This window comes from Papaver somniferum, chromosome 9, assembly GCF_003573695.1.
Source record: "Papaver somniferum cultivar HN1 chromosome 9, ASM357369v1, whole genome shotgun sequence".
In the NCBI taxonomy this organism is placed as follows: Eukaryota; Viridiplantae; Streptophyta; class Magnoliopsida; order Ranunculales; family Papaveraceae; genus Papaver; species Papaver somniferum.
The window spans coordinates 53,926,329-53,939,723 of record NC_039366.1 but is presented as its reverse complement, the minus strand read 5'-3'; the positions used below and the strand labels follow the sequence as shown (position 1 = coordinate 53,939,723).

At 39.6% G+C, this 13,395-nt stretch overlaps 1 protein-coding gene and 1 long non-coding RNA gene across 2 annotated transcripts; both read right to left on the bottom strand.

Moving 5' to 3' along the window:
* Positions 1-8,467: 8,467 nt before the first annotated feature.
* LOC113311952 lies at positions 8,468-9,704 on the bottom strand. The gene is made up of 4 exons (XM_026560735.1): positions 9,543-9,704; positions 9,351-9,442; positions 8,792-9,200; positions 8,468-8,683 (listed from the first exon to the last, which is right to left on the bottom strand). Exons 1-4 carry the CDS (start codon positions 9,702-9,704, stop codon positions 8,468-8,470), a joined length of 879 nt encoding a protein of 292 aa, XP_026416520.1.
* Positions 9,705-11,965: 2,261 nt separating this feature from the next.
* Positions 11,966-13,070, bottom strand: LOC113313059. The gene is made up of 2 exons (XR_003341717.1): positions 12,917-13,070; positions 11,966-12,433 (listed from the first exon to the last, which is right to left on the bottom strand). It is a non-coding gene; the product is annotated as an uncharacterized LOC113313059 (long non-coding RNA).
* Positions 13,071-13,395: the final 325 nt, after the last annotated feature.

Genomic DNA, 13,395 nt, shown 5'->3' with positions numbered 1-13,395 from the left:
GCAAAATAGGCACGCGTGAATGGGTGGCTGCCATAGTTCTCCTCCCGTGAAAACCTAGCTCTAGGGTTTCCTTTTCCTCTTGTGGTCGTGTGCATAGTTTCTGTGGTGGAAACATTCCCCTTTTTGGCCGCGAGCATATTTCCCATGACTAAGCGTAACTTGGCCTAGGTCATACTTTCCGCGGCTTCGCATGTTTCCTGCGACATTATCTAGTTTCGGACAAGAGCGTAGTTCCCGCGGAATCACATGCATCCCGTTGAGAAGGCATCAGTCCCCATTCCTTTAGTCGTGAATGTCATGACTTGTGGCCAAAGAGAAATTTTCGTAGCAAATGTGTTGTTGTCATAACCGATTTTGATAAGACTCTATGTATGGTTTTCCCCAAAGTAGTAATTCTTCGTTTTGCTTCGTTGTATTTACTTCAAAAGCATAAGGAATTTTGTTAAGATGTCACCTGAGAAAAGTCCCGCCACCACATTGAAGAACGTTGGTAACTGCAAGCCAAACACGGATGATGGATTTTTTACGAAGTCTTCTTCACCGAGGAAAACCCATCCCAAGTATGTGGCGAACCTTCTGACTGGTTCAGAAAATGAAGGAGAGGTCCAGTCGGTTTGGCCGGGGCGCGTAATGCGGTTTTGCCTTCAGAGGAAAGAGTATCCTGCTTCTCCTATCGACTTCAAAATCTGTCAGAGTCCATTGCGCTCTTTTGATAAATGGATGCAATTCATGATACGTCAAGACTGTGTGAGAGCCAATTTGACCAAGGCGCAAATCATTGGAGCTGTCATGGCTTCTGCAACACTTCAAATTAGGAAAGACATCGCGGGATTGATCACCTTTGTCTCCAGATGGTGTCCAGATACTCACACCGCCATATGTAGGTGGGGTGAAATGACCATTTCTTTAGAGAGTGTATCCGTCTTACTGAACCTTCCCATAACATGGAATCTTGATATCACGTTGTCCGGCGATGAAGAAGAAATGTGTGCCACTCTTGTCGAGAAGTCAAGAGATTTGCTCGGAAGGACTACGAGACGAAGTGCTTCTATAGCTGGTGGGTGCCTGAGTGGTTCCCTGATGAGTCGGATCTAGTGCTAGATGATACACTCCATGTTGCCGCATTTTTAGCTCTGTGGTTTTCCAGAGATATTTTTGATGACGGCTCTGGTAAGAAGGAAATAAGACAGGAGCTTATTAAATTTGCCATCAAACTGGTGAAAGGCGTCGTTCTTCCTATTGGTGGCTTATTTCTTGGTTCTTTTACCCATCTGGTCGCAGACATGTACGCTTCAGATGGTTATATGAAACTGGACTCGTATGTTCACGTCGCTTTTCTCCAAGCATGGTTGTGGGATCATTTCGCAACATATGCTCCCAAACTGTCGGCTCCACTTCCTGAGTCTGGCTCCAGAATACTGCGCTGGTGGAATAAGCGCCCAAAATCTAGATCAAAGCTCATCGACTCTCTTGACAATGCCTCTGCCCTTAGTTTTCGTCCCTGGGCTCCAGTCCATGCGTCCATAGTTCAGCCGAACACTTTCGCCGCTGCTCCGAACTTGACTTTGCTTTTTGCTGGAGATAATATGAGCGTTGGAGAGGTCGTATTTATGTGAAGTTGTATCCCTGGACACGTGCCATCTTTCTTCCGGGGATGTTGCAAGGCGGTTCCTTATAATATTGACAGGGCGGCTCGGCATATGGGTTTTGACCAAGGGGTCCCATTTATTCGTCAGCCGGTTGCTCCGGAATAATTGTTGTCAGCTCTTCTCAATGCCAGTGTTTTCGCGCCAGGTAAAAGCTTTCCTTTTCTGCTCCTAGAACGAAGTCCAGTGACAACCCCTAGGTACAACAAGTTATGGAAGGATGAGTGTCTTGTCATCCACGGATTCGTGAGTGATGTTGTGGAAAATTCTCGTGGCAAGCCTTCCTCTGCGACTTTAGCGGAACATCGCCTTCTACAGCTAAGCGAAAATCTCCCAGCCTGGACGTGGACAGTTCCCAGAAAAAGGAGAGAAGGTCTAAAAACCGTGCGGGTGGTTTTCAGTCGGATTCGTCAGCTCTCGTGACTTTCAGTTCTTTCAACACACGGGTATGCACAGCTCCTTCTTGATTTGACTGATTCACACAAATCTTCTATTTTGTTGCTAAACGTATTTTTTTTTCCTAACTCAGGGTCTTGACGACGCAAACCCCGTTGCCAGACTTGCGCACATCCAGAAATCGGCTAAGTTTCCTGAAGACGAAGAAGAGTCCGAAGAAAAGGAGAGTTCGGGATCCAGTGATGATGATGAAAGCGCTTCTGAAAGTAGCACTGAATCTTCTTCCAGCCAGTCCGCGACTGAGTTGGTAAGTTTTCGTACTCTTCTTCTTCTTCTCCTCCTTTTTTTTTTTTTTGAAACAAAACTGAACCGTAATGTCGCAGGAATGAATTGTTTCTGAAGAGGGTCTTGAAATAGAGACTCGTCATGGTGAAAGTGTAACTTTATCTCCAACCGTGGAAACCACGCCTGCTGGTGATTTAGAAATGAAGGTTGAAGACGTTGTTGCGACCCATATGGTGGGAAGTACCTCGGCAACTGTTGGCGCAATTGTAGCCGGGAATCCGCTTCCGGTCACAGATTCAGTTGCGAGCGCCATTTTCGCTCCTCCATATTTGGATCCCCATAAAGACCACGTGTTGATCGGAGGCTTCAGTGTACCATCTAAGCATGCGGAGTTGTATACCAGAATATGGGAGTAGTATGGACATATCGCAACGACCAAGAAGGTTACTAGCCGTTTCGCGTTGGTTAAGCGGGTGGAGGAAATATTATCTTCAATTCGTGATATGTGCAGAATTACTAGCCATACTGTTTCACGAGATGTGATCTCAAACTGGGAGTTCCTCCGGGATTTGTGTGTAGACTTTGAGTTTAATGCTTCCTAGTTTTGCGAGCGATTCTCCGATATCCAAAGGCTGCAGGCTGAAGCGGTTGATGGCCCTTCCGCGGATTTGATTAATCAACAGGAGGCAGAAGTCGAGAAGTTGTCCCAGGAGTTAAAGCTGAAGCATGCGGCTCTTCAGAGCATGAAGGATATTTTCTCCAAGAAGAACGAGCCGTTGTTAGGCAATTTTCCTTGAATACTTTTACTTTCTGAACTCCTTTTCTTAGGTTTTTTTTTTGAAAGGCAAGCGAACGCCTAGTTATGGATTGATTTCTTTTTGGATTTTTGGATTGATAGGTAATTGTTACCTATGAGGGTTTTGGATTATTCTTTGGAATGAATATTTAGAATAATGGATGTTTTGATCATGACTGTTAGTAACACAAATATTCCAGAAGAGTCATGGAACCGTGAATGTCGTATGACGGTAGAAAGTATGGAATGAAATTTTGGGGATAACATGGCTATCAGTTTCTATCATCAATGTGAAAACTTGAAATAGCAGATTGTGCACTTTGTCTAACAAGATTTACTCGCTTTTAGGGTCTCCCAACAGACTGAATCTTCCGAGCGTAAGTCTGAGTTTTGTGGGCGACGTCGTTGTGATTGCGGGAAGTCCCCAGTCATTCCTCGTCGTTTAATAACTGACAACTAAGCCGTTGAACCCCGCGCGGATCGTTTTTTTCTACCATCTTGATGTCTGGGTTGAAAAATGAGATTTGGAATAGGAAATTGACATTGCAACCGAGATAATAATCTCCCACTGTGGTCGCCAATTGTTTGTGTGTGAAAACCTTTTCTGCTGATTTCAGTAATTTCGGGTGTGTGGGTGAGAAACGAATCTAAACCCAAAATAATGTACTGCACGGGAGTACTTTTGATTCGAGAGATCAATCCGTACAATCCTGGCCTAAACCAAGAAATGGCCGTTCCAGGATTGCTTCGGTCACAAAGTGAAGGAGAAGGGTTGGTCTTAGGGAGGGAAGCGAAGAAAGTGTTTAGACCAGAATAGTTGATTCTGGAAGTGTGGGTGTTTCTGGTGACTTGTATCAGAAAATTGAACTGGTGAGCTGAATGGAAAGCTACCATGTGATTTCTGGATGTGATATTGTTCTCTTGACCAAAACTTGTTGTTTGGTGGAAATAGGTGAGACCTATTTATACAAGTCGTAAGAAAACGTACCCTGGTCTCGTAGGAAGTGGAAACGTTTGAGTGGTGGAAGAAAAGAGTAACGTGTAACCGTAAGGCGTTATGCTTCCATGATGAGGGAAGTGAATTCGTGTAACCTTCAGTCATTATGCTTCCATGATGAAGTAAATGAATTAATTACACTGTTACTTTTACCACCACTAATTTCCCTACTTCATGACACTTTCTTGTAACGTCCAGTGTCAATTACACAAATATGATTATCCCCCCGATGGTATGATTCTCTCCCTAATGATATGATCTCCATGATATATGTTTGTCTTCGAATAGAACCCATATACTAGCCATCTTTGTTGGAAATGGTATGTTGGTCTTTAAATAATTTCTTAGAATATCTCTTTAAACAATTATCCTCAAGTCGGTTGCCTCATCGAAACCTTTTCAGGAAAACCCAATAGGAAAAACCTTAACTAAGGAAAAAGAGTACGACTGTAGGTAAATTAAGAAAAATAATTGGACACAAATATGTTGCATCGTTAAAACCTTGAGAAGGCAAACCCAAAGGGACAAAAACCTTGACAAAGGAAAAAGAGTACAATGTGTAAAGTCCAAGATATCCAATATCTTCCAGCATGAATAATATATCTCAGTTGATTTGTTTGATGATACGATTTCATAAATAGCTAATCAACAATCATCTTCAAATCAAGAAAATTGTTGTTGGTAATGGAGACCTTTATGTTACCATAACTTAATTGCAAATCTCAAGTTGAATTGTTTTTGTCCGATTCTTGGCGGTTGATTTGTTGTATCTGGTATATATTTTATTCTTCATAAATTTCTTTCAAACAATAATAGATGATCATGTTTGTTGCTGCAAAAAGGATGTTGTTGTCTCGTCTAACAAGTTTTAAAATGGAAACTGATTATATGTAGTTCATTATTTACGAGACTTTGGATAAACCATTGATAGACACATTTTTGTGACTAATTTGTCCTCAATGTTCTGTATTGTTAGTACTCGATTTCGTACTTATTATGGTGTTTTATGTTTTTGTAGATGTTTTTGGAAAAATAAGCTCTTGCGGCGAAATTGGCTCAAAAAGTGGTGTTTTACACCCCATGGTGAAGTACTAAAGGCACCCCCTAAATGTGTTAAAGGCACCCCAGAAATGCGCTGAAGGAATCCCAGAAAAATTACTATTTACGCCGAAAAATACTATTTGCACCCCAGGACAAGTGCTAAAGGGACACCCGTACAGGATTAGGGGGAGGACATCTTCTTCCCAAAATTCAAAAATGAAAAAAAAGGCGGGAAAAATGGCAGCAACAATGGCAGAGTTTTCGATCGATTCTTGAAGGAGTTCTGGGTAGACTAAAGGGCTGAAACTTAGTGGGTAGACGTGATATGTCATAACAAAGCTGGTATGGGTGTTTGTTTCGATCGAATTTGGCTGAAAAATCCGTGAGAAGAAAACAGGGCAGCACGTACAAGGAAGAAGATATTCACGGGATTACAGTGAGTTAGACGTGTGCTGCTCGTGTTTGGAAGAACCTAACCACTATTTGGAGTGTGAAGAAGTTAAATATGGCAACATGGAAGCTTCAGAACGCGTGAAAATCAATATCAGTGATAAAAATGAAAAGAAAATAACCCTAATAAATGAAAATTATTTGGAGTTAATGGAGGAGATTCAATGTCGCAATCACGTATAAATATGTTCACAAGGTATCATAGAAGGATGATGGAGAGTTGGGGGAGAGAAAGAGAACACAACAAAGACGAAAAATCATAGTTTTAGAAACCTCCATTGTTGCTGCTGCACCAAGAACACGAAGAACATAAGACCCACACTGAGCAGTCTTATTTTGCTACAGTTTTTGCGACACAACGGCAACAGTCTTATTTTGCTACAGTTATTGCGACACAGCGGCAGCAGTCTTAGAGCAACAGTATCAGTGACACATACTGTGGGTCGTTCTGGTTTGTAACAAATATAATTGTTACAAACCCGGTTTTAATTGTTGTTCCTCCCTTTTCATCCTTGTAAGCACCTTTTTGAGCAATGAAAAATTCCTTTGAGTGTGTTTTCACCATGAGAAGCTAAACCCCACCACCGGGACAACGGAGGAAGCAACTTTTCATGATTGTGGTAAATGAATTAATTCTTTTATTGACTTTTTGCATAGATTTAATTGCTTTATGATTTCTATTAATTACTTGTTATTTTGTCAGATGCCGCATGCTTAGTTTTAATTACTTCAGATGCGTCATGCTTTTAACTTACAAATAATATTTTACGAAATCTATTTATGGCAAAGAATTAGAGTCACAACTTCTTTTGTTTGAGCTATATTGTCTAGAAGTAATGACTGAACCACAACAATATGAAAAGTAGTGAAATCCCGAGTCCCGGTCTCTCTTCATCCTGTGAAAAAATTTTGTATATATATTTTTCCTTATTTTCTTTATTAAGTCTTAAAACAAATTCTCAACAAATCTGAGTGAACGAATCATCTTACTATAACATCATTGAAAAATACCATCAACCATCAAAACAAATATCAAATGTTAGAGATAACACAAAAATCAATATACAAAGTATCTTTAGACCGATGCCTCCATATTAATGCTAATTAAGTTTGGGAAATTCACTGACAAATAATTTCAAGTATAACATACAAAGTTATATATAAAATCAAGCATAAAAGCTACTTATAACTGGTATGTATTGCAAACCAGAGAGAATGTTACATACCCGTTTCCAATGTGAAAGTAGATTGATATTACACAAGTTTTATTAGGAGGTTACTTACCTATCCATGTAAACATGTCAGAACTTTCTGAAGTTGACAAAATGATAGACCATTATAATGCTTATAAAGTTTGAGACATGGTTCCAAAATCCTTTATCTTGAATTCTCTCAATAAGCAAATTTAACTTGTGACAACCTTTTAGAAGTTTAAAAGAATGTTATCTTTGATAACAAATAATTATGTCAGACTATGACATGTAAAAATGGAAAATAATAGTTCCCATTGAAATTCACCTATAAATAGTACCAAAGTATTGTATATTTTCAAATTATTTAAGACTAGCAGATGTAATTTCACAAATCTCAAGTATTTATAGAAACTAGAATGTCAGGAGTGGCGGTGTGTAATAAGCGCCATTGTTCCTCTCGTTACACTCTCATGTAAAGTAAACATCAAATTTGTAACCTTCCGGATTCCCAATTCGTATTGATGTCCAAAAGTGTACATTACTGAGAGGACAACTTATAGGTCTGCACATCGTCCGGTCGGCCCGGTTTTTAGGTGAAACTGGCCACCGAGCAGACTAGGTGTCGGTTTTCAAATCTGAAACCGTAGCCGAGCCGACCATCCTCCGGTTCAGTTTTAAACCAGTCCGAGTTGGCTCGGTTCGGTACCGGTTTTAAACTGTGTCAGGAATTTTCCTGCGGTTTTACTTTTTCCTGAATTTTGATGCAGTTTTTCCCTGCCATCTTAATAGTTCTTTAAAACAAAAACACACCTATGCATAAATAATATAAGTTCTTTAAAACAAAAACAAGAAAAAAACTTCAAAAATACCGAGTTTTAACTAACATAAACCGATAAAGATGAAAATAACTTCAAAGTTCGTGACATAGGTTGTTAACTACTTTAAGTTCTTTAAGATTTTAACTAACATAAATGAAGGAAAATATTCTTCAAAGTTTAACATAAAAGTGTTAAAACCAGCACTTCCATAGTTACTTTCCATCTCAAGTCTGCAACAAGATCTGAACTTCAACAATCAAGGATCATTGGATCATCAAACTCCTCTAGTACTGGATAAGCACCCAATATTGCTGCAACAAGCGATACTTTAAGTAAATAATAACTTTGAATTAATAAGTACAGAAACAAAGAGAAAAAAAAGAACCAACAGATTACATTACCTTCCTTAATGCTTGAGTTATCATCTGGTACATACTCCGATAGAAGATCAAGAGCAACTGGCTTTTGTAGCCAGCTTTGTGTGCAGAACAATGCTTCAACTCTCCTATGAGATAAAGAGATTCTCCAAGGACTAAGCACACGTTTTCCAGTACTAAATGATGATTTAGAAGCAACTGAAGACACCAGCATGGCTAGTATATCCTTTGCCATATACAAGAGTACCTTATATTTGGTACTATTGCATTTCCACCAAGCCAAAATGTCAAAATCGGTTCCACTTATTCTTCGTCAAATTCCTCCAACTTATACTTATCCAACTCATTTAATCCTTCAACACTAAATAGGTTCCTTTTATGCCTTTTCTTCCTTGGATAAAATATGATGTTGTTTTTCCATCAGTAGTTGGTTTCGGCCTTCATGCTTTATGAATTGATCCAACCTCCTCATCCCAGCATAGCCTCAATGCTTTGTTCTTCCACAGCAACTGAAGTTTCAACTACAGAAATACCAGTTGAACTTTCCTCAACAACTGCATACAAAGACTTACATTCTTCAAAGAGTCTCGTTATATCTTCTTCCACCCTTTTCATAACTCTATCAACCTTGTACTTATTTTTCTCATACAAACGCTCAAGAGCAAATTCCAATCCATTCTCTTTCTCTCATGGATCCAACAATTGTGCAAAGAATAAAGCAGAATTCATATATTCATACGTACCTCATTACTTATTATATTTAGCAAACATAATTTCAGCCATATTTCTCACAAAAGAGCCTGCCACATTATCTCTAAACTGAACCAACTGTTCATGGATGAGTACCACTTCCCATAAGATAGTATGAGTAGTAACTTGTGTTGCATTAGAAAATCTAACAGTAGCATTAAAGAATACCTTTAAGCATTTCACAAGGCCTTTCGCATAACGCCAATCATCTACATAGGGAGCATGGTGACGAGGTTGTTTCTTCTTTTTCATCGTTTTCTTCTTGGCTTGTGGATTAGTATTAACTTCCATTTCAGATTCAGAACTCGATGAAAAACTAAAAGTTAAATCTTCCATGGAATTAGATAGCACAATAAGATCTTCATGACTAGGTACATCAACAGACTCAACTTCTTCAAAAATGTACTTCTTCTTATAGTCTCTATCATACTTTTCTAACCTTTTGAAATCTCTTTCATATTTTTTTGCAGCCTCCAATATTAAATATGTGCTTTTTCATCTTGTTTCGACATCTAATATCAATCCTTTATTGCAATCAATCTTCTCTAGTGTAGCACAATGCTTAAATTTATCCCATCTAGCAGGAGAACTAGTAAAATACTTGATAACTGACATGATCCTTGCGATCGACTTGTTATAGAGTCTAACTGCATCTTTTATAACCAGAGCAAAATCATGGGAAACACACCTTACCTATTATAAGAATGAAAAACCAATAAATATTAGCAATTGCAATTTACAACAATGGTTGAATACTTGAATTAACAATTAAATAATTTAAACTACAGCAAACAAGAAATCTTATGTGCAAGTATTCAGTCCTTTTGATTGCTCCTGTCCAACCAATCATACTTTGCTTTAAATAGTCGATTGCCTTTGTATTAGCACTGATATTATCCAGAGTCACACCAAACACATCTTCAAGTCCCCAATCTAACAAGCACTTCTCCAACATGTTACCAATTGCAGTACCTATATGACCTTTCACCTAGCAAAACAAAATAATTCTCTTTTGCAACTTCCAATTCTGATCAACATAATAAACGGTTACACACATATAATTGAAATTTTTGGGTGAAGTCCATGTATCAGTGGTCAAAGACACCCTCTGTTTGGATGCCTTGATAATCTTTCAAAATATTTTTTCTCATCCATGTAGATTATCAAAAGATCCCTATAAATAGTCATGCGACCAGGGACCTTGAATATAGGTTCCAACATCTGACAAAAATCCCTAAACCCTTCTCTTTCCAACTTTTTAAATGGCATTCATATTTGATTATGAATTCAACTAACGCCATGTTTGTGGGTGAAAACCGTTTTTGCTGATTTCGGTAATTTCATGTGAGTGCGGGTGAGAAACAAATCTAAACCCAAAACAATGTACTGCACGGGAGTACTTTTGATTTGAGAGATCAATCTGTACAATCCTGGCCTAAACCAAGAAATGGCCGTTCCAGGCTTGCTTCGGTCACAAAGTGAAGGAGAAGGGTTGGTCTTAGGGAGGGAAGCGAAGAAAGTGTTGAGGCCAGATTAGTTGATTCTGGAAGTGTGGGTGTTTTGCGACTTGTATCCGAAAGTTGAACTGGCGAGCTGAATAGAAAGCTACCAGGTGATTTCTGGATGTGGTATTGTTCTCCTGACCAAAACTTGTTTTTGGTGGAAATAGGTGAGACCTATTTATACAAGTCGCAACGAAACGTACCCTAGCCTCGTAAGAAGTGGAAACAGTTGAGTAATGGAAGAAAGCGGTAACAGGTAAAGCATGGAATTGATGTTTCCATAATGAAGGAAACGTTTCACCATTACTTCTTGTATTTACTAACCGCCTCACTCTTATGACACTTTCCTGTAACGGGCGTATTGCACGTCGCACGCTGTAAACCGCCAGACCAATACCCTGATGAGCATCCCCCAGTTTGTGACATGTTTTGATGTCTCGAGTGTTTTCGTGGAAAACGTGTAGCATGTTGCTATTGTTTGGCAAGTTAAAATTGAGGGCTTGCCGGCTCGGTGACGAACTTGTACGGCTGAGATTTGCATCTCAGAAGGAAGGATAGTCGTTGATTGTTGCAACCTTCCGTTTGGAAGCCAGTGGCATGGAGGGAAGCGCTTGCAGCTTGGAAGGGAAGCGCTTGCGGCTTTGTCTAAATTAGGGTTTGGTATGCCGAAACCCTAATTAGCGCCTTTTACTAGAATCGCTGTAGAATTTTCTTACGGACTCGGATTTTGATGGTCCGTCCCTCCATTCTGCACGGAAAAGAATTTTCTATCTCTATAAGCGGGAATATTTAGGTTTTGAGCTCGTTTGGGAGGTGAAAACAACTCGAAAGTAAAACTCATGAAGAATTTAAGAGGAATGTTGGTAGCAACTTGCCCAAATTAGGGTTTGGCATGTTGAAACCCTAATTAGTGCGTGTATTATGCGTGTGCGGCATGTTTGGCGAGTTTTGGAAGTTGGCGCGTTTTTGGGAGGCTAGCGTGTTTTGGGAAGCTAGCATGTTCTGGGAAGCTAGCGTGTTTTGGGACGCTGGCAAGTTTTGGGACGCTAGCGCGTTTTGGGAAGCTAGCGTGTTTTGGGAAGCTAGCGACCTCTTTTGAGAACGTGGCAGGTTTCGAGCAACCTGGTTGGTCAATGAAAGTAGGGGGTCGGAAAGCTTAGGGCACGACCACACTTTTAACGCGTGGTGGCGGATTTGAAGCGACCTGATTGGTCGATGGAAAGAGGGCCGGCGTGCTAGGGCGCGGCCGCACTTTTGGTGCGCTGTGGCGGATTTGGTTGCCTAGCTTGGCTAAGCATGATTTCAACCAACGGGGTCTAGTATACTGCGCGGGGCGCGAAACCCCAATTTTACAAATTAGTCGGGTTTATGAGTTCTTTGTGAGTTATCACAGTAATTGGCTGGATTTTGTATGTTGTCGCATAAAATCTTTATCTACAGAATGTAGTGTACTTTCTGTCTGAGCATTTCGTGCAATGGCCCTAACTTTGATACTTGGAGGTTCATGCTACTCCGCTGCGGGTGAACATAAATCCGTCATGCCATACCGATTTAAGGGTTATGCTAGCATAGCACAGGAAAGTACTCAATGAGTCTAGTATCGGCGAGGTGCCAGAATTTACAGAGTGTTATGAATAAAAGTGTATTGAGCGGCTCAATAAATGTGTCGGTGGAGAGGTTAGTACTCGCAGCACCGTTTCCTTACAGAGTGACGTCACATCTGATGCAAGGTTTTAAGATTTTAAAACTAAGCTAAAAACCACCGTAACACACCCTTATACACTTTTCAGGATTATAAATAGAAGCAACCAACTGACTATGTTGACCTGGTTTGGGGGGAGAAAACATCAAACTTTTCTGTCCTTTCTTCTTCGTGTTTGGATTTTTACGGCATCTATCCAAATGAGCCCACAAGCCAAAAGTGCCATTTATGCCTGAGTTAGTAGCAAAGGTGCGCAAACAATGATGATATTTTGCTCTCTCTGCACTTACCCTTGTGAATTGATTCCATACATCGGATGTAACTTTAGGCTTCTCTTTGTTTTTATTATCTTCTATAATTGTAACTTCATTAGGAGGTGTAGATTGAGCTCCAACTCCAGGTGTAGATTGACTAGTTACATTAGATGATCCAAATTCAGTTTGTGTGTAGGTGTGTCTTGACTTGGTTCTTCCATGGTTCCTGTTACAAATCAAAAGCATGATTGAAAACACAATTGATGAATACAACAAGGGTATTCAATAAAAACATCTCTAATTAGTGTTCATATACAGATAATCGATAATCAAAATGTATCATTCAATTACTAACAAAAAAATCAGAATAAAAAAAAATCAAGAAACCCTAATATTCATAAACCTAGGGTTTCATTTAAAACCCCAAATCTGATTTATGTATCACAAGTTACAAGCTATGTAAACCTAGGGTTTCATTTCAAACCCCAAATCCGATTTATGTGTAACAACTAATAAGCTATATAAACCTAGGGTTTCATTAAAATCCCAAATCAACCTGTAATTGATATCATATGATCAATCGTAGCCCCAACAAGTAACAATTAGAAAAACAAATGAAACAAATACCAAATCAAACACTCACAACACCTATATGAAGAAGACAAAGAAAAGAAAAAGAAAGGCTTAAGAATTAGAGTCTTTAAATTACAGTTGCTTGTGGTTGTGTTCGTTGGTAACTTGGTGGTGTAATTAAAATCATGAAGGAGGTGGTGTGGGTGGATGATGAATCGCTGCTGCTGTGAGTGAGAGTGATAAGAAGAAAAGAAGCGGCTAGAAATGAATCAGTAGAAAAGAAAAAATAAGTTTTATTGTTATTAGGGTTAGGTAGAATGGAAGGTTAGGATTACATATTATTGTGAGGGCTAGGTAGAATGGAAGGCTAGGATTGCATAAGTATGCCTCATATCGTGTACCGAGCCGTGGGATAGACGGTTATGATATCAGATACCGTCACTGGCCGTTGGATAATCGGTACAGCCGGTTTCGTCCCGGTTTCTTGGCACGGTCAGTTTGCTGTGCAACCCTAACCAAATATGGATGTCGTTCACCCCATATTAGCCAATTATACATATTGTTGATACTTCATGGCAGTTTCTCTACGAAAAGGAAAATTATTTATAATCCCTA

Coding starts and splice junctions, on each gene's coding strand:
- LOC113311952 (XM_026560735.1), bottom strand. CDS start 9,704: ATGTTGGAGAAGTGCTTGTTAGATTGGGGACTTGAAGATGTGTTTGGT. Junction 9,443..9,542: donor ACTTGCACATAAGATTTCTT/GTTTGCTGTAGT, acceptor TTCTTATAATAG/GTAAGGTGTGTTTCCCATGA. Junction 8,684..8,791: donor ATAATGTGGCAGGCTCTTTT/GTGAGAAATATG, acceptor GATCCATGAGAG/AAAGAGAATGGATTGGAATT.